Below are 22,732 nucleotides of genomic sequence, written 5' to 3' on the forward strand. Positions count from 1 at the left end.
GATACATTATTCATTAACAAAGAAAATTGGTGTCCTAAAGGTTGGATCTTTCCTCATTTTTTTTTTATTAAGGCATTAAGATCAATTTCCAAAAGATGATTTTTGTATTCCTCTGTTTAGTCAACTTTAGCATGGGTGTATTCACTTATGCTTAGCACTGTACATGTATTTAATTCTAAAAGAATAATATGTTGGTAACCAGTCTTTAGTACCACTGTTAATGACATACAGGTGTTTGCTTGAGTTGCATGTGTGCAAAGCATGCTGAGAGTGTGTGCGTGTTTGTGAACCACAAAGTGGATGGCTGAGTTTTCTCGTAAAGGCCAGCACAGATGTTATTTAGGTTGTTTCCCCTTAAACCAGTTGAGGTTTTCTTGAGAAAGTCTGAAAACAAACGCTGACATTAACTGCAGCCTTGTTTACATAACCACCATGGTACAAGTCATGAGAAAACAGCAACCAGGCCATTTTAGTTTGATGCTGGCTCATGCAAACCCTTTTTATTACAGCTTGCCAAAGGAGCTGTATTACTTTTTTTCTGCAACTTTCTTTCTCTCTTCTAGATAAAAACACACAATCAATCATTCATTCACACATGTTGCACATCTTTTCTAACTGCCGATGTTTTTGTTCCTCCCTAAACCTAAGCTAAAACTATTTGCCAAATTGTTTTGATATATTAAAAGATGTATTCATAAAATACATATAGATTGCTATAAATGATGGCTATAAATACTTTTCAGGAATGTATTCATAACATTAAATAACTAGTAGCCTACACGTTTTTCTCCAACACAGGAATAAAATAAAACTATTTGATATTAAAAAGGTATTGCGAAACATGATAGTTAATATTGCAAGATTGTTCATATCAAATATTTAGCCCATTGTGGGATTTATTCACAGCAAGGTCACACCATAATCTGATGTTTATGGCCATGAATTTAGACAACCCAGGCTAATTACTATCCACCCTAAGAGAAACTTTCTTATGGTCTTATCCATGTTTAGCATTACTGAGCATGGTGGACTCCCATCTCTCTTTGACACACACATACATACATACATACATAACATAAATACGTACATACACAAACACGAACATTTTTTGTAACGCAGCCACTGCTTGAGAACAAAATTAAAACGCAAGCAACCCGTAGGCAAAATGAGACTGCCCTAAAGGATGATGATAAAATATGTTTGGCCGTCCAGCTTGCCAATCAAATTTCCGTCGTATCCAATTGGTCCTCCCTCTGATATTATCGTTCCATCTTCTACTGGTTGAGGCTGTTGGGCTTTCCGCTGTCCTCATCCGCCAGTCGACATAGGTCCCCGCGAATTGCTACTCCGATCATTTTGTGTCGTGTTTGCAGCCACAAAAGAGGGAGCTATTGCAGTATCTAAGATAATCGCCGTGTCAATTTAATTTTTTTTTAAAACCTGCTTTGTTTGGTTACTTCGCTTTAGCCGAGATTGGACATCGCTGATGTTTCAGCCTCCGTGTCCCTCAGTAGGCTGTGCTGCGGAGTGATACTTAACTTCATTGGAACCGACAATGTGGAGGCTGTTAAAATGTCTACTTGGAAAATGAAATGGTTACATTTTCTCTAACAATAAGGAAACGGAGCAGCAAAAGAGTTATGGTTCGTGTTAGAAACGTCTTTTCAGTTTCGTGACGAAGACAACAACCAAACGAGGCGACGGAGGAGTGGTTCATATTGTCTTTTCTCATTTTCATCAAGCCCTCAGTCCGGACCACGGGGGGAAGGATCCTATCCCTAACTTTGTTTTTCTCTCTACTGCGGCCGTCGATTTCTCTCTGTTGGATGCCATATAATTGAATCCAGGTAAATATATGGCTGAATATACATCCATAACAAGCATATGCATGTCAAACAGAAGTCGTCTGTCGCGTTGTTACTGGAGTAATAATCAAGTTTTAAGCGCATCGTTCAAGTTGTAACCGAGTGCCACAGCCGGGAAAAGCGGGTCTTGGATTTTCGTCCCTTCGGCCTCAGCGAGCTTGCAGCGTTATTACTATTACGAGTATTAGTAGCTTATGTGTGGTGGAAAATATTTCTTTGTTCGCTTCAGTGGTCTATAACGTTACAGCACATTAGCATATTACTGAACCGAGTTAGCTCCCCCAGGATTTAGCTGTTTGTAGTACCAGTATGTCGGTTTTCTAGAAACAACGCATGAACGTTAAACGATAGACATGCGTTGTTGATTTGTTTTAGCTAACGGTGAAACATTCCTGGTTGTGGCTAAAATGGCACATTTCTCCACCTGGTATCAAGATGTTAGACGTTTACCAATGTAACGTGAGATTAAGTCACTGTGCCGTCATATGTTACATTATAAAACATCACATTATGCAATGATAATAAAATCCTAGTTAAAATGATTATTTTTTAGCGTTCTCTCCCTCCACCCCCTACCACCAATAACGTTATAACAAGCAACACGAATGCAGCTAAAGCATTATTTACTCCATCCTGCTTTATTTAAAACACATTTGGAACAAATGTTTCAAGAAATTTTGACTTTTATTCTGATTTTATTGCGTTTTGACCGTACAGCTGAAACTTTGGTGGCTCGAGTCTTTGTGTTCATTAGTGCCCCATTCTCCTGCTCGACGTGAGGGGCAGGCAACAGGTTTTAAGGCCCTTTTTAAACGTCCCGCAGGATTTTAAACTACCGATGAGCCATGAAAACTCATGCAGTTGATAACAGTCTAGCTCTAATTTGACGCCAGGTATGCGATGTTGTGTGGGTATTTGTGCCTTAAAACTTTTCTCCAAATGGAAAGGCCGGAGGTGGGGGTGCTCAAGACAAGCGTATGCAACTTCCATTTGTTAGGAGGGGCTAAACACTTATCCCCCATTTTGACCTCAGCTCAGTGAGAGACAGAAATGACTAGATTATGTAGGCCTAGTGCCAAAGTATTTTGGCTTGTTCGTATGTCATAGCACATATTTCTCATTAGTCGTTATTGTGACAATACGTTGATTATAACCCCTTTTTTAACATTTACATTGCTTTTTCACAGTTATGCTTGATCTAGTGGTTGCACCCTGTCATGCATTCAGAATCGGATGTAGATGTATAAAATAATGTGAAATTGTTGATTTTTGGTGTCGTTACTGTTTGACTTAATTATAAACAAAGTAGTAAGATGACTCCCAATATCACTGGTAAAAGTAGCAATCCTGCAACGTGATCACCATTGGTAAAAAGTTGGGTGCATTTTAATGTGATGGGTTATAATACATATGAGGTTCCCATTACCAGCTCAAATTACTGAAACTAATGGGATTTTTCGGTTTCTAGTGTATAAATTTAGACTAAAAGTGAATCTTCAGTCATGCCCTGAAAATGAGATATATATATATACATACATACATACATACAGTTATTCAAGTGAAATCATCGCAGACATCTTACAAATGTACTTTGTAATCCTAAACCCCCCACCTAGTTTTTAATGTTGTTGCTTGTTGTTATATTTGTGGCGTTTTAACTTTTTTTCTACACTGAACTAACTGTTTGCAACAAAACCAAACATTGGACAAAATATACAATTTGAGCAGCTCACATTGGTCATCTTTTGTTTGACTGTCAAAATTATTAACTTATATACATTTTTGCAATTATGGTAGTTGTAAATTAAATCTCACTTTAAGTGACTTTATGTCAGTGTTGGTGAAAGATCTCAATGTTCTCTTGTGGCAACACAGTTTTCCTTTTTTTTTTTTTTTTTATTGACATTAGCAGGTGTGGACAAACATCCTTAGCCAGTTTAGGCCAGTTTGGGGGCAATTTACAGGGATACATGGTCAGCATAATTCTCAAACACTTAAAATATATTTAAAGTGGCTTAGCAAAAGTCTTAAAAATAATGACAACATATTCCAAACTCATGAAAACTGCAATAGCTTAAAGGAACACTGGCCACAAGTCAACCCCCAAAAACACTAACTGAAAGACACTTAATTGTGTATTTGCTTGACGGCATTACAAACTGCAGTCTCAAAATTAAACTCTGAATTTGAACACCCCTTAGTACAAACAAAATCATAACATTATGATGTCCCCCAGCGGGTATTTACTGCAGTGCTATTGTGTTACAAACCGTCTCTGATGGTTTGCTGACCTCATGTAGAAATTATACTTATTTAGATGTTTTACACACATGGCCTCATTTGATACAGGCTGGTCATATACAGCACATTTCTTATTTGAGAGTTCAGCATGTCGTCTTATTACTCTGTACGTTTTTCCAAAGAGCTGTTAGAGCAGGTTAGTTTTTGAGGTAGAAGCTATCTGAGTCCAGGGCCTGACAAACTAGTGCAGTGTGGCCTGTGGCTGAACCATGGTCACACATGTTAGATGTGGGCTACCAGGGAAACTCTTAGAACTGACTGGTCTTGCAAGAACGTGCTACTAGAATGGCTATGGTATTAGTTATTTAGGTTTAACCGTATCAATGGTAGAAACATTACCTGTGTAAAGTTTTTTTTTTGTAGGTTATGTATGTCAGGCTTACCACCATGTCATTTAATTGACTTTTCTCACATGTCATATTGAGCAAATGAAATGCTTTTGATTCATTAGCCTGAATCATTATCTTCTGTGTAATGGTGGGATAACTCTATATTAGATTGACATTATGATGTAGGTCTAGACATTGTCTGGAGTTGTGTTTTTTGTAATATTTCCTAAAGCAAGACTTTTCTTATTATTTCATAACTTTTGCCACCATTCCAATTCCATTGGTTGTGACAACATTTTCTGTACCAACTTTATTGTTGAGATATGGCGGCACAACAACACTACTAGACACAACAACAACACGGGCACTCAGACTTGTTTAAACAAGTCTCCAGTTTAACTATATTTTCTGAACCACCTATTTGTTAGTAAAAAGTAAGACACCTCTAATGTCCAGCTGTCCATGGCATTATATAGTCGCTTACCTGCACCTGTACTGTAAACCCATGATGAACCAAACAATGCAAGTAAGACACAATTTTTAAAACAAATGGGGAAAAAAATACTTTTAGGCTCTAAGATAGCAGTAAGTAATGCAATTTTCTAAACCAATTAGTCGATTGTTCAAGCTGAGTCAAAAAACAGTGAATGCACCAAACTGCTTGGTTTATAAATCCACATTTTTCTCCAAACCTATATCACCCTCCCTTTGTTTTGATTATATTTTGTAGAAAGCACCAATAGCCAGGATATTGTCACATTATTGAGTTATGGAAAAACACTGTGATACTTGACTTTGGAAATATCTAGCTCTACACCTGCATACCTTTTGCTGGACAGAATAGTTAACCATCTTACAAAATATACTCATATTCTCCTTACCTCTGCTTGTAGTCGCTCGCTGAGACTGAAAGGCCCAAGTGAACAGCAGCAGAGAATGGCTGCAGTGGAAACAGACAAGGAGCTCAACGACTTGCTGGATTTTAGCGCGGTAAGATCTCTCTGAAGATTGCTTGAATTTAATGTGCATCCTTTACAGTAAGGGTGCTCCGGTCGCTTGAAGCAGTATCTGCAAATACCAATCGCATCCCCTTTTTGAACCCTTCTATTTATTGGTAGCATTATTTATTTAACTCATCTCAACAACATTGTATATGACGTATGAAAATAAAGATATGAGAAAGTATCATCAAATGATAACTGTTTATTTATTGGAAGGCAACATATTCCACTCCCTCTCCTTTCACTTCAGTTTTAATGTCTATATCTGTAGACTGTCACAGACAGGAAAAGAAACATTAGTTTTTTAATTTAACACGTACTGTTTCTGTTTCAAATTAAAAGCCCTCTGGCATTTCTGTGGACAGAATCCCTTCATTTGTTAACACGAGGCTTTTATTGTGAATTGTTTGCTGTGTTGTGGAAAATGCACACGATTCTTAACCCTTTTCTGCCTGAAATAAATTTAATGAAATTTATAATGAAATAGTCTCGCATTGCCAGACCTTCCTCCATAGTGCTGCAGAGGAGGCTCTGGCTAGTCCATACAACATGGAAGATGGGAGAAAAACGTGCTCTGGTTTATTGGCATTTCTTTAAACCAATCGCAATCGTCTTGGGCGGTGCTAAGCACCAGACCGAGCCACGGTGCCGCTGCTAAATGGCCTCGGGAAGGAACGTGTTTTGGTGGAACACGTGTACGTTCAAAAGTTGTTTTAGTTGTGCAACATAAAACTCAGATTGGACAGATAGTCTAGCCAGCTGTTTACCCTTCAGAGTTCTGAGGAGCAGTTAACCATAGTCCTCATCAATCCACCGGAGTTTAAAATTGCAACACAAAGAATGCGGAAGGTAACGGACATCCGGCCGAAAAGAAGGAGATCAGGCGGTATTTTCGGCGGCACCAGAGCAATCCCGGAAGTGGAACGTCGTGGATATAGACTATTAATGAAATAAAAACATTCTATTATTGATGCCCATTATCAAAGGCAATCTCAATGTAGAAAGATAGGGCTGGCAGTCAGCGCCACTGCAATGCTGTCCGTGTGGACAACACGTGTATGCAAGCCGCAGCAGTTCGGTAAGATCGATGAATATCGGGGCATCCATGAATGGGCCAGTCGGTCAGGGTTTGAAGGGTTGCACCGTGTACGTTGGCCATCTTTTTACGAGACGTTTTATTGTTGTGTCACTTTAATGTTAGCAGTCACTCAGTCAAACCTGGAATCTGTAGATTGCTTTATTGCCATTGTAGCTGTTTGCTTAATAGGATAGGATAGAATAGTTTGAATTATCACCTAATCAACCTTTACCACAAGTGAAGATGACATAAATCCGCAAAGTCGAGACGGACTACAGTTTACAGTTTAATTTCTCTCATTTCAGATGTTTGAGCCTCCAGTTTCAAACGGCAAGAACCGGCCGACTACTCTCGCCAGCAGTCAGTTTGGAGGTTCAGGTAAGACCCAAAAAGATATAATTTTTTTTTGGACTTTCTATTCCTTTGACTCCCAAATAAATTAAATGCACTATTCCTATGCATTTGATTCTCTTGATTAAAAATAGAAAGAAATGTCAGTAAAATGGATGTCAAAGAAAATAAATGTAACTTTCTCTTCCTTCCTCTCACGTAAAGCTAGTGTTGAAATGTCCTTATTGGTTTGTAATGCTCCCTACATCTCCTGACAGTAAAGCATGGCAGTAATAGGCTGTTCTTGTCATCTCACTATTCTACTCCACATTTATTCATGCTGTTTTTGAATGGTAATAGAAAAGGAAATTGTTCCTGTTCTCCACTTGTTCTCAAGAATTGTGTATCAGATCACAATTATTGGAGGGAACCTCAGGAAAGATTGCCAGGTTGTTTAATGTTATGTAGATCATCTCCTCAACACTTCCTCATCCTCGCCTTGCAGGTGTCCCTTCCCTCACCTTCTCAGCTGTTGCCATTCAATCACTCGAAGGACAAAAGCAGAGGGTGGGAGCAGCCCGATTAATCTCCTTTGCTTACGCTGTGACTAAAGCCCTTTTCACAAATGAAATCTATCCCTAAAATGTTCAAGAACATTACCTGCATGGGGTCATGGGTGAATGGGAGCAGAGATCAATATTCAGGGAAATCTGTACTGCCAATTTCCCACCTCAAGAACTAGTAACATTTCAGGAAATTGCCGGTATGGCTGTGTTAATGAAAGCAGTAACATTGCAGGGACCAACATGTAAAGGGTTACGTCCCTCTGTCCAAAGACTCTTTCATGGGGAGCGAGCGAACCAATCGCAAGACTACGCTCAGGACGTACTTAAATCTGCGACTTGTTTACCATTTAGCATTTACTTGTCTCGCAAACTTGTTGAATATTAAATACATTACAAGAACATTGGCACCGGACAAAAACGGCTCCATCTGCTCTTCATTGGCATGTGTGAAAAGGCGAAAATTGGGAATGTTCCTATATGTAGTGCATGTGTAAATGGTGAAAATCAGTATTAGTGCCTGAAAAGTTATCCCAGTAACTTAGCAGGAACCAAGTGTGAAAGAGACATAAGTGTTTCCTTGTCCTGGAATCTCACACCCTACGTGTTCTCTTCATATAAATTCTTTTCACCTAGAGCCATTATCCATCCTCATCATCTACTTTACCAGCCTTTGTCAGTTTTAAGACATGCATGCATGTTACTATACACAAACAGTATCAGAGATACTCAAGATCAGACTGTTTTCTCTTTTGTGTGTTTCTGGGCCCTTTTGAATTGCTGTCATACACAAAAAGTGGTAAGCTTTAAAAATGCCTACCTGTCCATCTCTATTTCCACTGTAGCAGATCCACTTGCCCTACATGAACCTTTCTCTGTCACCCTCGTATCTGTAGAAGTGCAGTAGTTCTTTCGGCTAGCAAAAGAAATGAAACAGGATATTGAAGCTAAGATGAAAAACAAGCAGTGGCTGGGTGGGGTATAGGGGGCTCTATTTCTTCTATTCACTTGAGGGCCACTTACACGTTCTTTTGTCACAGCAAGGTGTGTGCTTACAAAAAACACGTTGATGTTATCAATCCAACGGCTGCTCATTGCATTGTCCCTCAGCCTTAATATTATACTCCACCCTAATATATGCTTTTAGTATCAAACACTCACCCTTGCTGGCTGTACAACAATTGTAGTTGGCTTCTTCACGAACAAAAGCTACTGTGGTCTGCTTGAATATGTTATTACAGTGGATTCCCAATGAGACCAGTTTTCACAGCAGGACAAAAGTTTCTACTAAGCTTGGGCCAGGAAACAATTAGCTTAGCTTAGCATCAAGACTGGAAGCAGGGGTAATGTAAAAGCACACTATTTCTTGTTGTTTTCACATTCCGGTGTGTGTACAAATCTCATCTCACTTTCAGAAAGAATATTTTCCCAAAATGTTAAATTATTCCATCTTGCTCAAGGCCATACTTTTTGTCTTAGATACTTTGGCTGTGGGATAGGTCAGAGCTGTACAGCATTCATGTAGCATATGTGGCTAAAAGAATAATTTCAAAGAAAAATGAACCTCAGTGTACGATCCATGTCCATCTATATGTAGTAAATTTGGTCATTTCGATGCTTTTCTGGTAACCTAAAGCTGTGCTATCATATGATTACTTTCAAAGAAGCTGACTTGGTCAAACTGTAGTCCTGCCTTTTGTGGAGCAGCTGCCACATGTTTTTCGTATAGAGTCAGATTTTTTTTAACCCAGTATGGTTAAGGTTTGGGATATGTGGAGGTTTAACATGTGTGGCTATGGGGAACCTCCCTTTTAGAGCCTTCAGTGATGGTAATATCTCTGCTTTGGTCTCATGTGCCTGTTCAATCCCTTTCCCCAGTCAGTTAAAGTAATTTAATTGTACTTTCACTTTTTGCTCTCTGGAAACTGAGAATCCTAAAATGTATTTTTAGACTTTGGTATGGGCTGAAATGCAGAAGGGGAAGAGTTTAAAATTTGCATGAGTTGTCCTGTTTTTTTTAAACAGATGTGTTAGTGAATCACAAAGACTAAAGGGTGTTTAAGTCGCAAGTAGATTTGCTGTTTAAAATTGTAATTACTATTGTGCATATTGCTGTTGAAATGAATATACTTTTATACAGTTTTTAGAAGTAGGATATTCAAGTGTAAGTGTGTAACCCACTAACCAATGTATTTCTAAGTCAGTTAGCGCATACTGTTGTGTTTGAGAAGTCTCCAGTGACTCACAGGTTAAAACAGCCAGGCCTGTGTTATTGTACATTGTTCTGTATTTTATTAACGTTGTTCACTCTTGAGATTTGACCTGACATCATGCTTTGTGTCTGTGTGACTCAGTTTGCCAAGGGAAGGAAGAAGGTGTGTAGACCAAACGGCACACTCAGTTATAGGTGCCTGGGGCAGTGTTCATGTAAAAACCAAGACATGTCTGCAAGGTTGGTCAATGGATGTGCTGGAATTTTGCTGCTCATGAAGCCTATGACTCAGGCTGGCTGTCTGTTTCCAGTATCTCTTCCTGTGTAATTATAGACTAGCCATGCTTAAAGGGGCGTTGCATGCTGGGAGGAAAAGTGCATTGGGGTTCACCAGAGAATTTGTCTGATGTTACTCACCCTTTTCTTCATTTTTCTCTCTCCCCAGTCCGGGTAGTCCGCCTAAGTAGTGCACTACTCACGGGTTTCTCATGGTTTTGACACTTCTGGTGTCGCCAAAAATGTGTCTGAATCAAGAAAAACCCTGCTGGAGATAGTGAGGAAGAGGAAACCCATTTTTCCAACCCCAGTTCTGACAAACGGGAAATTGTGCTGGATTAGAACATGAAAATCATATGTTTCTACAACTTGTGTTTCATGTTTTTTTTTTTTTTTTTACTAATGCTGTCCTTATAGGGAGGGGTATGTGGGTATGAGCTTATTTTTGTTGCTATTTCGATAAGGTAAAGACCCAAGACAGAGATGGCGATACTGTTAAAAGTATTTACTTTTCAAGCAGAGTATGGAGGCATATTTATCCAACCACCTGAAATGTCACAACAAGAATCACACAAGTAAAACTCAAGAAAACAACTTAAAGATGGCTTTACATATTGGGATTTGGAGAAGAAAACCAGGCAAGCCTAGTTTTTCTGGACCACATCGATAAGATACGCAAAATGACCATAGCAAGTAAACTATGCCATTTTCACATATGTCCTCACTCGCGTGAATACTTTGCAGGCAGTTACCTGTTTAAACCTAGCTGATACGCGGCCATCTGAAAGTGCAACCGCTCTACCGAGGTTCATTTCTAGGATCTTTTGTGACCTAAAAGTATCAAAGTCACCAAAGCAACAACACTGTTAAGTTGGCCTAAAGTCGCATTAAAACTTGAGCCTATTGTTCACTTTCCCAATGTGTGTGTGTGTGTGGCAGTCTCTCACACAAGGGGACATCGCTGTGGTGGCATTTAATGTACAGACCTGCATTATAACACTGTCAAGGTGATCCAGATCTATTATGTTCATATGCAGTTTGCAGGTTATTTTTTTATGTTTGACCCCTTTGGTTGAAACCACAATAGATTTGTGTGTAGCCGTTATTATTCCGCTATATTAATTCAAATACACAATACTATTGACCACAATAATAGAACCCCCTGTATAACTTCGCTTTCGGTTTTTATTGTTTAGCTTCATTATATAGAGTTGTCAGGATTCATGGAAGCAATTCTGAAAACGAGCTGAAAGTTCCACTTAAGTTTTGTTTATTTTCTTATCAGATCAGTTAATTAGAAAGAATATATGTGTTTAAGTAATCTTATTGCCACTAGTTTCTTAAACATTTATCCCATAATTCCATTCCTTTAGGTGTAAATAATTACATTAATCTTCACATAATATCCTCCGCACAAATAATTAATTCCATTAAATTTGTTCCTGAATTTATACATAACACCTGTTAACCCTAAACTCGCATGCCTTGAAAAAAGTATTCTTATACAAGAAGGTGTGTGTTAGTTTTCTGCAAAGTGCTATATGCACCCTGCTATTTGTGGAATAAAAGGTGACTTTTCATGTTTCTTTTACTACTGCCTTAAAATCCTCAGTTCTAAAGAGGCCAAAAATACCACATGTTCTTGTCTCGCTAATTAGCTTTGCATCTATTTTTTTTTTTTTTTTTTTCGACTGTTCTGATATGCTACATGGTTCTGAATACATGGTAATAATGTAGTTGTGTGTGAAAGATGAAATGTGGCCCCAAAAATAAAAGCTTATCTGCATTTTATTTGGCAAATCGTTGTTTGACACTGCAACTTAAATTCAGTATTGATAACAAAACTGTCAGGAAAAGGGGAATGCCGTCCTGAACACAACGTTGAATTAGAGCCTTTTCTTGTCTTGAGCTTGGGTTCTGATGACTTACAGCGGAAATGGTTCATGCATTTTCTTTATGGTCTTTGATTGACGTGGAGAGTGACAGGCAGCCATAGAGAGGGGACAAGACATTGTCTCCTTCATCTCTTATTCTGCTGGTGTCGTGTGTATAGATCACAGTTGTCACGGCAATCTAGCAGCTCTCAGCGCTGTGGACCCATCAGTCTGTTCTACTGCTGATCCTGTCATGATTCTAGCCCGCCTCCACCCCACTCCCCTCTCCCCTCTCCGCTTTTTAATTAGACAACAAAACAAAAAATATGAATATTCATAGCGCTGAGCATCATTAATATGCACAATTATGCAAATCAGTACGCAATTAAGCTTCAGCTTTTCCCCAGAGATGCTGTGTTGCACTACAAGAGGAGATTGAGAGAAAGGGGACGGGCAGGAATTTCTGCTTCACCAATCTTTTAAATCACTCCTTTCAAACACGCTCACCTCTCTGAAAGCTGGAGTACTCCGGCCAGGGATAAGGTGTGTCAACTATGTTAGATTGAGACCTTGAGCTCTCGTCTGTGTTAAGGTGAAGGTGTAGTCCAAATGTGAGAGAATAGATGACGAATGACTGTTGCCATGGAAAATGTAAAGGAGTGGAGTGGGAGAATGAAGAATGTCGAGGATGATTCTGGGAGCCTCATACTGGGTGTTAATTATTCAAACTTCCTACAGCTCATATCCACACTATGTGACAGCGCTGTCACTATGCTGTCTCTGTGTGAGCTGTGAACTGAAGCTCTTCAATTGAGGTTACTTTGAGCAGCCTGAAAAAAACGGTATCAAAGCAGGTTAACTTCATCATTCTCTGAAGTTAGACTTACTGTAGTTTTTGCAAAGCCTAAGCGCAAATCCTTGTTAAGAATGTGTCTGCCTTTTTTTGTGGTTAATAGGCTTAACCCAGTTCTTTGTCTTACAGGTATAGATGAGAGGAGTGGGTCCAGTCCCTGGGGCCCAGGAGAACAGAACAGTCCATCTTTCAACCAGGGAAGGGTACGGTTTATCCTCACTTACTACATAGAATCTGGCCTTGTAGATGTCATGCTGTTCGTGAAACAAAACACAAGTTTGGGTGATCTTGTCATTTATAGCGCTTTCACACACAAACACAATGAAAACTTTATGATCCCATATTATACAATCTGCATTTGACCACTTATACAGCACCATTCTGGTCATAGGTAAATAGTTTCACACATTTAGTTTAAAACAACTGACTGCTAAGACCAGGCTCCGATTTGAGGAGTTTACTAGAAATTGAGATGGATTACACAAAGACATTTGACACATGGTCTATGAACAACAGTGTAAACATATTCACACTGAATGATAAAATAATGGTGCATCAGACTTTACACAATATTATGAAGATTGTCTTTCGAGAGGGAGCTCTGTCACAAGCATTAGTCTGCCCCTTCAATCTCTGTATATTTTCTAGATCGTCAGGTTGCATCTCACTGGGTATTGTGAGGTTACTTGTTAGCTCAAAAAACCTTAATGTTACTGTCCAGATTCATACTAATATGAAACTGGTTTGCAGTTACTGGAGCAGCAATTTAGAAAGGTTAAGACCTAATCTTTAAATCACTCACTCAAATTACCAGATATTCTGAGTTTTAAGATTGGTACTAACGAGGCCAGACAATTGCTTCCCAGATAGCTAGAACAGTGTATCGGTAGCCTAGAAATCTAGACTTCCCCCTAGTGGCAGCACATTTATTTGGCAGCCAGGGGGGGTCTAGGCACTCTCCGTTGACTTTCGAGCTGCAAAAAAAAAAAAAGTTGGTCAGGCCAATCACATCGTGTATAGAGTCAGTGGGCGGGGATTATGGCTGCTGCTGCTGGGAACAGCGGTCTTCTGGAAGACTTGGAGTTAAGCTTTTCTTTTGAGAAAAGAACAAAGAACGGCACAGAAATCATTCTTAAAAAAGGAAGATGTGTTCGGAGTTTTGCCAACCGGATACGGCAAAAGTTTAATCTACAAACTAGCTCCGCTACCTTCTTCGTTGCTCTGCCTGGTTGTAGCGCTATCCTATTGCATGCAGAGGGAATTTGAAAGACAACCGTTTATCCCGCCCCTCAGATCGAGCTCCGTCAATGGTGAGTTCCCAGACCCAACATCTTGATGTGGGTCTGGCTTGTCAGGCTAGTGTATCGGGGGTAACTTGAGTTGATTAGACATTAGGAATGGTGCAGATCCAACTGTACTGATCTACCAGGATATATTTGCTTTATTTGTAGACCTTATTCATAATGGACCATTTTGACCAACCTATCCACATTTTTTACTTAATTTCCATACAAACCTTTATGTAAAAGAGACCCAAAATTCAAAATGAGGTATGTGTGATTTACGGATTTCTATAGTAACCCTGTAGCTGCTGACAAATCTCAGAATTACCCATTCATCCCAAAACAGAGCAGTGTCAGACATGCCTGAAAACTAGGTCTGGCACACGGTCTGAGAGCCCAGTTGGATAATCTTTGTTGACTCATTCACATGAACAAACAGTTTATTTTCTTACATAGCAGCTTTGGTGTGAAAGGGGTGTTAATAATGGGCTTTCATTGTTTTTATTTATTTATCTATTTTTATATCCCAAGTGTCTCTGCTGTCTTTCCCTCAGGGTTATGGGGAACAAGGCCTATACGGGGAGCAAGAGGGCATTGCTTCTGCCCCCATGTATGGATCAGGGATTGTTGGTAAGTAAGTTGGTAAATTAAACTAAAATATTGAAGCATAGACAGCACAACATTCACATCGTCATCTTTTTATTTATTTTTTTCTTCTTAAACAAAGAGAATCAGGGACATTTGGGGCAAGCTTTACTAATATTAGGACTTCATAAACAGAAGAACATGCTGATTAAAATGCACAAGTTTATATCCATGGATGGACTGTGTGACTAAACCAACACATGTTGTTTAATAGGTTAGATACTAATGTACCACTTTAGGGCAAGCCATATTTATGCTTAGGTGGCAATAGATGAAGGGAGTAGGGTAATCAGGGAGGATGTGGAGGAGGTTTTTTTTTCATGTGTTGTTGTTGTTGCAGTTTGTGTGTTCAGGGCAGGAGGGGGTGCGGGGTGTAAAGGGCACCCATGCACAAACAAGACTCTCCCTTGGGACTACGGTAGCCTATAGCTCTCTTCTGTTTAACTGTCGGGAGGGGACAGAGGTTTGGCACAATTGCCCCTGGACCATTTATAATGGGCCAATTTGTTGTTGTTTTGCTGTCCACAGCCATAAATGCCACACATCATCATATACACTCACACAGCAGATGGGAGGCACCCAAATGGAGACAGGGGAATAGCCAGATTGTGATTTTAATATTGACATAAAAGCCCAATTTTCACCATCATGACCTGATTTTATATTCCTATCTCCTAACAGGAAAGGCTGAGCGAGGACCATACTCGTCATTTGCAACACAGGTAAATCAGTCAGAAGTATCAACCCTTTATGCTCTTTTAGTGAATTCTGTCCCTTAGTCAGTTTTCTTTTTCCATATCATCAGAATTTAGTATAATAATGATTTCCTTTTACGCTACATGAGCTTGTCCTTTATTTTTTTTTTCTTCTTCTTTTTTTTTTTTCTTCACCATCTCTAGCCGGGCTTTATGCCCAGTGAGATGCCCATGCCCAGTCCCGATGCCCTCTCCCCGTCTGGCCTGAAGTCCAACTCCCAGTTTTATTCCTCCTATGAGGGAAGCAACCCTCGCAGGAGACCCTCACAGGAGCCTATTGGTAAGATTGTGAAGGATAGTTTGAAGCACAGTGATGAGATTTCATTCCAGAAAAAGTTCTCTTTGTTCTAATTTGTATGTATTTCTGTGTATATCATCACTTCTCCTGCTGAGGTTTTTAAAAAGTGTTTCAGAAATCTCACTTCTGCTTAGTTAAAGAAAGTGAAATCACTGAGTTCTCAATGAGGAAAATCATTAAATAACTTCATACTAGAATACCTTTTGGTTATGCATTAATGAGACAGATGGATAGATTGGTTTAGCAGGACTTCAGAAGGAAGGGGGCTGCATAAGTGAATCCCTACATTGGCTATAGTCACTTCTGCAATAAATTAAGATCTTTGTGTGTGCATGCTTATGTGATTTCCCTCTGTCTACCTCCCCTCAGGACCACAGCCTAAAAAGATCAGGAAGGTGCCCCCTGGCCTACCCTCCTCTGTGAGTACTAGCATCCACAAACATTGCTGAAATATATCTCAGCCCTTGCAGTCAGTCAATGGGAGCTCATGTTGTCATGTTTTACGCCCCTTTTCACATTCCATTCGGCATCTGAAGCCTCTCCTTGGCTTGCAAAGCAGGAGAATAACTGCAATACAGGACATCCAGCTCTTACAGCTGTGTATCTGCACCACCGAAGGAAAAAAAGGAAAGGGGGGTGGGGGAAGCCACTCATTCACCCAGTCACTCATTTGCAGCATGTATTTATAGTGTGTTGTGTTTGAAGGCCCTTTACTTTATGGCCACATTTCTTCCCCTCTGCCAAGTATACCCGTTAGATTACTGAAGGGAATTCATACTGGGGTTTGATGGTTCTTACTCCACCTCATTTTTTCCCTCCCACTCTCGCTCTCTGGGCACCCTATTTCCTCCTCTTCTGTTTCTTGCTTCCCCCCTCCCCCCTCCTCTATTCCCTACACCCCCCTCCATCCGCCTCCCTGTCCTTCCCGCCGCCTCCCTCCCCTTTCTCTCTTTCCCTCCCCCATCCCTCTATCCCAGCTGCCAGTGGAGTTGGCTGCCATCCAGGATTCGGCAGATGGTTCAGTAATTAGGAGTGCATCTCTCCGTTCCCTCTTCTCCTCTCCCCTCTTTTTCCTCTCCTTTTTCTCTGTTTAATCAAATTACAGAAGAAAACTTCAGTCCATTTGGATTTGAGTTTTGCAGACACAGTTTGAAACTTGCTTACATCTAGAATAGTCTTGATTGAGAATGCTAAAGTGGTTCAGAACATTGGTTCCTTAATACCCATTATACCATGCACCAAATCCCACTGCATTTCCCATTGTGTGGTCACATCTCACTGTGTTAAAGAGTGTGAATTATGTATCTGTAAACCATTTTCAGTGAGGTTCTGTTTAACAGGATAAAATGTAAAAGCCCTACAGACATAGCCCAATAAAATTACTGACACTGCATATTTGATACATAATGCTCAGCGCTACAGTCTGCAGAAATGTTGCAACAGCCTGTTTATTGAATTAAGTGGCAAATCCAGATCCTAAAAATAGATTTTTAGTAAGGAACACATACTTTTCAGAGCTGTGTTTAATCAGGTATTTAATGCATATATCTTTTTTTTTTTTTTTTTTTTTTTTTTTTTTTTTAACTTAACTCGGGCCTAAATTCTTGTTTTATGGGGGAAATAATTTGTAGTCACCCTCCGGAGCAAAAAGCACAAGGAAGCTGTTATAGCTTCTTTTCTTTTTTTTTTATGAGTATCTCAGAACAAATATGCTATATGCAGTGTCTTCCGCACGTCGTTCATGCAACAAGTTAGATAAACCATATAGTTTGTTTACAGTAATATAGTGATTTGTGACAAAGTCAGTAAGCACGGAGCTTAACAGTTTCACTCATTTTTCTTCTGTGTATCCTTTGTAGGTTTATGCATCAGCCTCAGGAGAGGATTTTAACAGGGACAATGCTGGGTACCCTGCCTCCAAAGCAGGAAATGTCTACCAACATTATTACATGCAAGGTCAGTTGCAACAAGAGCCTCCCCTTGTTCATTGAATTGGGTTGAAAAGTTCAATCTGACCGAGACACTTGTTGTTAATGCAGGTAAATGTATCAGACAATTATAAAGATTAATAATGACCTGAAATATTCCTTTATAGCTAGTATGGTTGTTAAACCATAGAACCTAAGAGGCTGTTCAGACCTGGCATTTACATGCGTCTTTGGTGAACTGATTGGCATTCAAATGCGTCACTGTTGATCCGATCACAAGTGGACAGCTCTAGTCCGTTCACACTATGCATTTAGAATGTGTTTCCAAATGTGTTTTTTTTATTTATTTATTTTCATTCAACCTTTTTATTTATACTCGGGAGATCATTGAGGGGCGGCCCTCATTGAAATGACATTGAGTCAAATTACAAAGACAAAAACAAAACAACACAGAAAAGAAGCAACACCATCATAAGAAAAATAGAAAGACATTAAAACTTTCAGAATTGGGAAAATAATTTGATAAATAAATTAGGACAGTTAGGATGCAAAATAAACGCTGTTTTCTTTTTTTTGCCTCACTCCCCAGAGTTACTTGGCGGCCAGCCCCAGCCGCAAAGTAAGTCTCTCAGTGGTGTTGAGTAACGTTACAACAAACCCTTTCCCCCGGTGTTAAAAACATCCAAAAAGTGACACTGATGTGAAATATATTGTGGTTTTAGCTGAGTGGCTAATGTTAGCTTGCTTGCTCTCTACATGGTCAACTACTTAGCTAGCTACCAGTACAAATCGAATCAAGAAAACGTAATTATGTGGGGGGGGAACTGCAACTATAATGGATTAACCCATCCGTGAACAGATATATTTTTATCGGCAATTGTTTAACAATGAATCTACAACTCCCAGAACTATTTCTAGCTCAGACGTTGTGGACAAAGGCAGTGAATGACTACGTACAGTAGTTCCGCTTACAGTCCTTCACTGTGGCCCAGGACACATACACGCCCACGACCCAGACCACCTCCAAATGTGGTGTGAGTTATCGGATTTCAATGTGTCCTGCGTGTGTTCAGACCTGTACTTAGAGCTGTCCACTTGTGATTGGATAACTCAGGACCGATGTTAATGCCAGGTGTGACCAAGGGCCTATGTGCTGTAGCCGTATGCCAGTTAACACCCTGTGGTGCCTGTGTGCTGAATAGTGCATCACAGTTGAATGAAGTCATCACAGTAATGTGACATGTCTCATATGTGGCCTTCATTGTCTTCTCATCTCCTGTGGCTGGTTATCCCTTGCCCTTCCTGCTCCCCCCTCCTCCGCTGGATGCCCCCCTGACAGAAGGCCTCCACCCACCCTCTGATCCATGGGGCTCTGCCAGGTCGATGGTTCAGCCTGGTTATTCTGCCATGCTGGGCAACTCCCCCCATCTGGGCCAGCCTGCTCCCTTCACTGCGATCAACCCCCAAGACAGACTGGTGAGTTGTGCCTTCACACTTTGGTTTTCTTTTTCTATGAAGGCATGATGAGGTCTTAGACACTTTTTGACTAATGCATCATTGAGGGCTTCTTTTTAGTTGTGCATTTAAATCATTGGTTGTCTTTGCTTCCCAGAAACGGCAGCCACTGCCCCTCTCTCCCCAAAACTACCCCATGCATGGCAGTGAGGTGAATGGGGCTCATCCTGCTGGCTTCCACTCTGGCCCCCACTCTGGCCCCAGCAGCTTCGGAGTCCCCAGCCACACACCCCCTATGGCTGACACCATTATGGGTAAACCCTCTAATATGTGCTCTTTTCTTTGTGAAAAGTGCTCCTTATGTTTTCATGCAATATTGTCACATAGCTAATTATTTATTGAGCCTAGGATCTAGGGCTGGGCGATACGGAGAAAATCAGATATCACGATATTCTTGACCAAATACCTCAATACTGATATTGTAGCGATATTCTAGGGTTGACAATTGATGCTTTAACAAAATATCTTTACACTTAGATTTTAGATAAATAATCATCAGTAATGTGGACATAATGTCTAAGTGGGTAAAGGCAAATAATAGAACAGCTAGAACAGTCTAGTAAATTCAGAAAAGTACATCACTTTACTGTAATCCAGCCATTAAAACCAGGAAAAGACAACACTTATGTCATATCACAATATTACGATATCCAAAATCTAAGACGATATCTAGTCTCATATCACGATATCTATACAATATCGATATATTGCCCAGACCTACTAGGATCTAGTTGTGTGCTCTTATTTTTGTGAAAAGTGCTCCTTATGTTTTCATAAGATAAACTTTATTAATCCCACTCTGGGGAAATTCCTGTGCTACAGCAGCTCAAAAGAAAAAAATAACACCAATACATTCATGCAATATTGTCACATAGCTCATTATTTATTGAGCATAGGATCTAATTGAAAAGCTTTTTTCTTCCTCACAAGCCAATCGAGGAGCAGTACCTGGAAGTTCAGGTGATGAGATTGGAAAAGCCCTGGCATCTGTAAGTAATAATAAAATACATATTTATAGGCAATTCTCTCACACAAGACTTCAAATATAACATAAGAAATGTATGGGAATAAGTTGCATTTCATTTAGTTAAAAACAAATTCTTCTTTCCAGATCTATCCTTCAGACCCACACAGTAACACCTTCCCTCCGTCTCCGTCTACTCCCTCTGGCTCTCCCCAGGCTGTATCAGGTGAGGAAATAGCTCTAGTTAGTTTTTCCTGAGGCCTTGAGGTGAGCTGGCTGTCATGTTGGTTCAACACAGGGTCTTTCCCGATGTGTAAGGAGATGATAAAAATGTTAAAATCTTTAAAAATGCTAATTGTTGTCATCCTGACTAAGCCTGAATGGTTCTTATTGACAATGTAGCTCCATCTATTGGGTTCAAGGTAGAAGTAAAACATGTCAAACGTTTTTATTTTTTGTATTGAGTGATCTTACTCACGTGCAAATTCCTTCACGATATGTATCAATGTTCTCATTGAAACGTATCACTTAAAATACATTACATGGGTGACTGTAAGGGCTTGAAACTATCTTACCATCAGTTGGACTTATTTAATACTACCAATTTAAGTTAGAAATGATGACTAGCGATCATCTTAGCTGACAAGCCGCAGGGCAATCATAGAAAACATTTACAAACTATTTAAATTGTGTATTTGGCAAGTAATAAGTAACAAACCTCTCCAAATGTCTCCACAGCATTATCTTAAGTAAGAGCATGTCTGAGTCTAGCACAGTTTAGGGTCACCCTTGATAAATCTGATTTGGTTTACAAAATTTAAATAAACCTGATTGTTTTCTTTTGTTTTTATCACCTGTGTCACCAGTGAGTTTATTTCTTGTGCTGGCACTGAACAAACGTTAAGTTAAGTTTGTCATTTAAGACTATCATGACATTTAGGTCATCTTATTTAGCAGTAAGCTAGTTGTATGACATGTCTCACCTATTAACTGAAATCTTTCCAAGATTCAAAGATACTTGTGTCAGTATTATGTCCATATTTTTAGTTGACATTTCTTTCCTTTTTTTTAACCTTGCATCAATTATGAAAATGACAGACAATGGAATTTTTGTCTGTGCATACTGTAAATGTAACTCAAGCTACACCCTCCACAGCTTAACCTTCACTTGATCACACACACACACACACACACACACACACACACACACACACACACACACACACACACACACACACACACACACACACACACACACACACTCCAAATATAACTTAAGAGAGGAAGGGAAAATAGAGTAAAACAAAAAATAAGAGTGGGGTCACTTCCTCATTTGTCTCTGCACTGAGTCCATGAGTGAGCTCATCACACCCTTCATACATCAAATGCTGCTGCACAAGGTGAGAAAAGAAAAAAGGGGGCGAAGATGATAATCATGATCCCAATAAAGGTTGAAATAAGGAAAAAAACTTTTTTTATTTTAGATTTGATTCATACTTTGGCCAAGTGTGGACGACAAATGTATGTTATATATCTGCTGTGTATATACATGTTTCATATCCCCATTATTATTATTATTATTATTATTATTATTATTATTATTTTTATTTATTTTTTTACAGGTTAAAAATGTGCAATGAAACACAATTTCTGTTATCCAGTGTTTCATGTTCAACGCAATGTGAGCAGAATTTTTAGAAACTATAAAAGCTAATCCTAATCTTTCTTCTGCATGTGGTTGCCTTAAAACAACAAAACTTGGGCAAACACAAATGTTATAGGGACGGTGATTGAACAAGTAATAATATTGACCAAATTTACTCACAAAATACGACCGTGTAGGAGACATTATTCACCATCAAGGCTCAAGCCCCAGTTGCATCAATCAACTACTCTGTAGTGTTTGTGAGTGAGACATGAAAAGCTTATTTCCAGGAGTGCTTCTTGTTGACAAACCCAGCACTCCCATCTCTCTGGGAACACAGGAGCAAATAAAAAAAACGAATATCTCTTTGGATATAAATGGAGTTGGGCTGGGAGTTGTGGAGAAAATCAAATTTCACAATATTTTTGACCAAATGCTTCAATATTGATATTACAACAGTATTGTAGGGTTGACAATTGGTGCTTTCACAATGAGATTTTTGATAAGTAATCACCAATAATGTGGCAAGCCTTTAAAAACAGGGGAAAACAACACTTATGATAGTACGATATTCAAAATCTAAGACGATATCTAGTATCCTATCACAATATCGATATAATATTGATCAATTGGGGTGGCAGTAGCTCAGTCTGTAGGGAGTTGGGTTAGGAACCGGAGGGTCGCTGGTTCAAGTCCCCATACGGTCTGAAGTAGGGAGTGTGGACTGGTAGCTGGAGAGATGCCAGTTCACCTCCTGGGCACTGCCAAGATGCTCTTGAGCAACGCACCGAACCCCCAACTGCTCGATCTGAGCATGTTTGTAATTCAGGCCTGTGTAACGGAGTGAAAATTGTGAATTTCTCCTCGCGGGATAAATAAAAGGCATTCTTCTTAAATGGAGCATCATCAAGCATCCGCTACTGATTGGAGGCATTACCTATGCGTTATGTTAACATCAGTTTAGAGCATAAGCTCAGCTGAGCTCAGTAAATGAGGGCAGATGTACCTAGCAAAATC

General features: G+C 39.6%; 1 protein-coding gene across 6 annotated transcripts in view; it reads left to right on the forward strand.

The window, feature by feature from the left end:
* The first annotated feature begins 1,312 nt into the window (after positions 1–1,312).
* The window catches only part of tcf3a (transcription factor 3a), a 30,139-nt gene continuing 8,719 nt past the window's right edge, over positions 1,313–22,732 (forward strand). For 2 of the 6 annotated variants that reach the window (XM_039815529.1, XM_039815531.1), the window contains exons 1-13: positions 1,314–1,847; positions 5,389–5,485; positions 6,880–6,952; positions 12,812–12,885; positions 14,520–14,595; positions 15,292–15,332; positions 15,510–15,645; positions 16,033–16,082; positions 17,523–17,619; positions 18,931–19,067; positions 19,204–19,360; positions 20,037–20,095; positions 20,218–20,296. In XM_039815529.1, coding sequence (XP_039671463.1) covers positions 5,432–5,485; positions 6,880–6,952; positions 12,812–12,885; positions 14,520–14,595; positions 15,292–15,332; positions 15,510–15,645; positions 16,033–16,082; positions 17,523–17,619; positions 18,931–19,067; positions 19,204–19,360; positions 20,037–20,095; positions 20,218–20,296 — 1,033 coding nt within the window. In that variant the 5' untranslated portion in view covers positions 1,314–1,847; positions 5,389–5,431. Of the gene's footprint in view, positions 1,848–5,388; positions 5,486–6,879; positions 6,953–12,811; positions 12,886–14,519; positions 14,596–15,291; positions 15,333–15,509; positions 15,646–16,032; positions 16,083–17,522; positions 17,620–18,930; positions 19,068–19,203; positions 19,361–20,036; positions 20,096–20,217; positions 20,297–22,732 lie in introns of all 6 variants that reach the window. The other 4 variants (XM_039815527.1, XM_039815526.1, XM_039815528.1 and 1 more) reach the window with 4 other exon arrangements.

Source organism: Perca fluviatilis, chromosome 11, assembly GCF_010015445.1.
Source record: "Perca fluviatilis chromosome 11, GENO_Pfluv_1.0, whole genome shotgun sequence".
Lineage (NCBI taxonomy): Eukaryota > Metazoa > Chordata > Actinopteri > Perciformes > Percidae > Perca > Perca fluviatilis.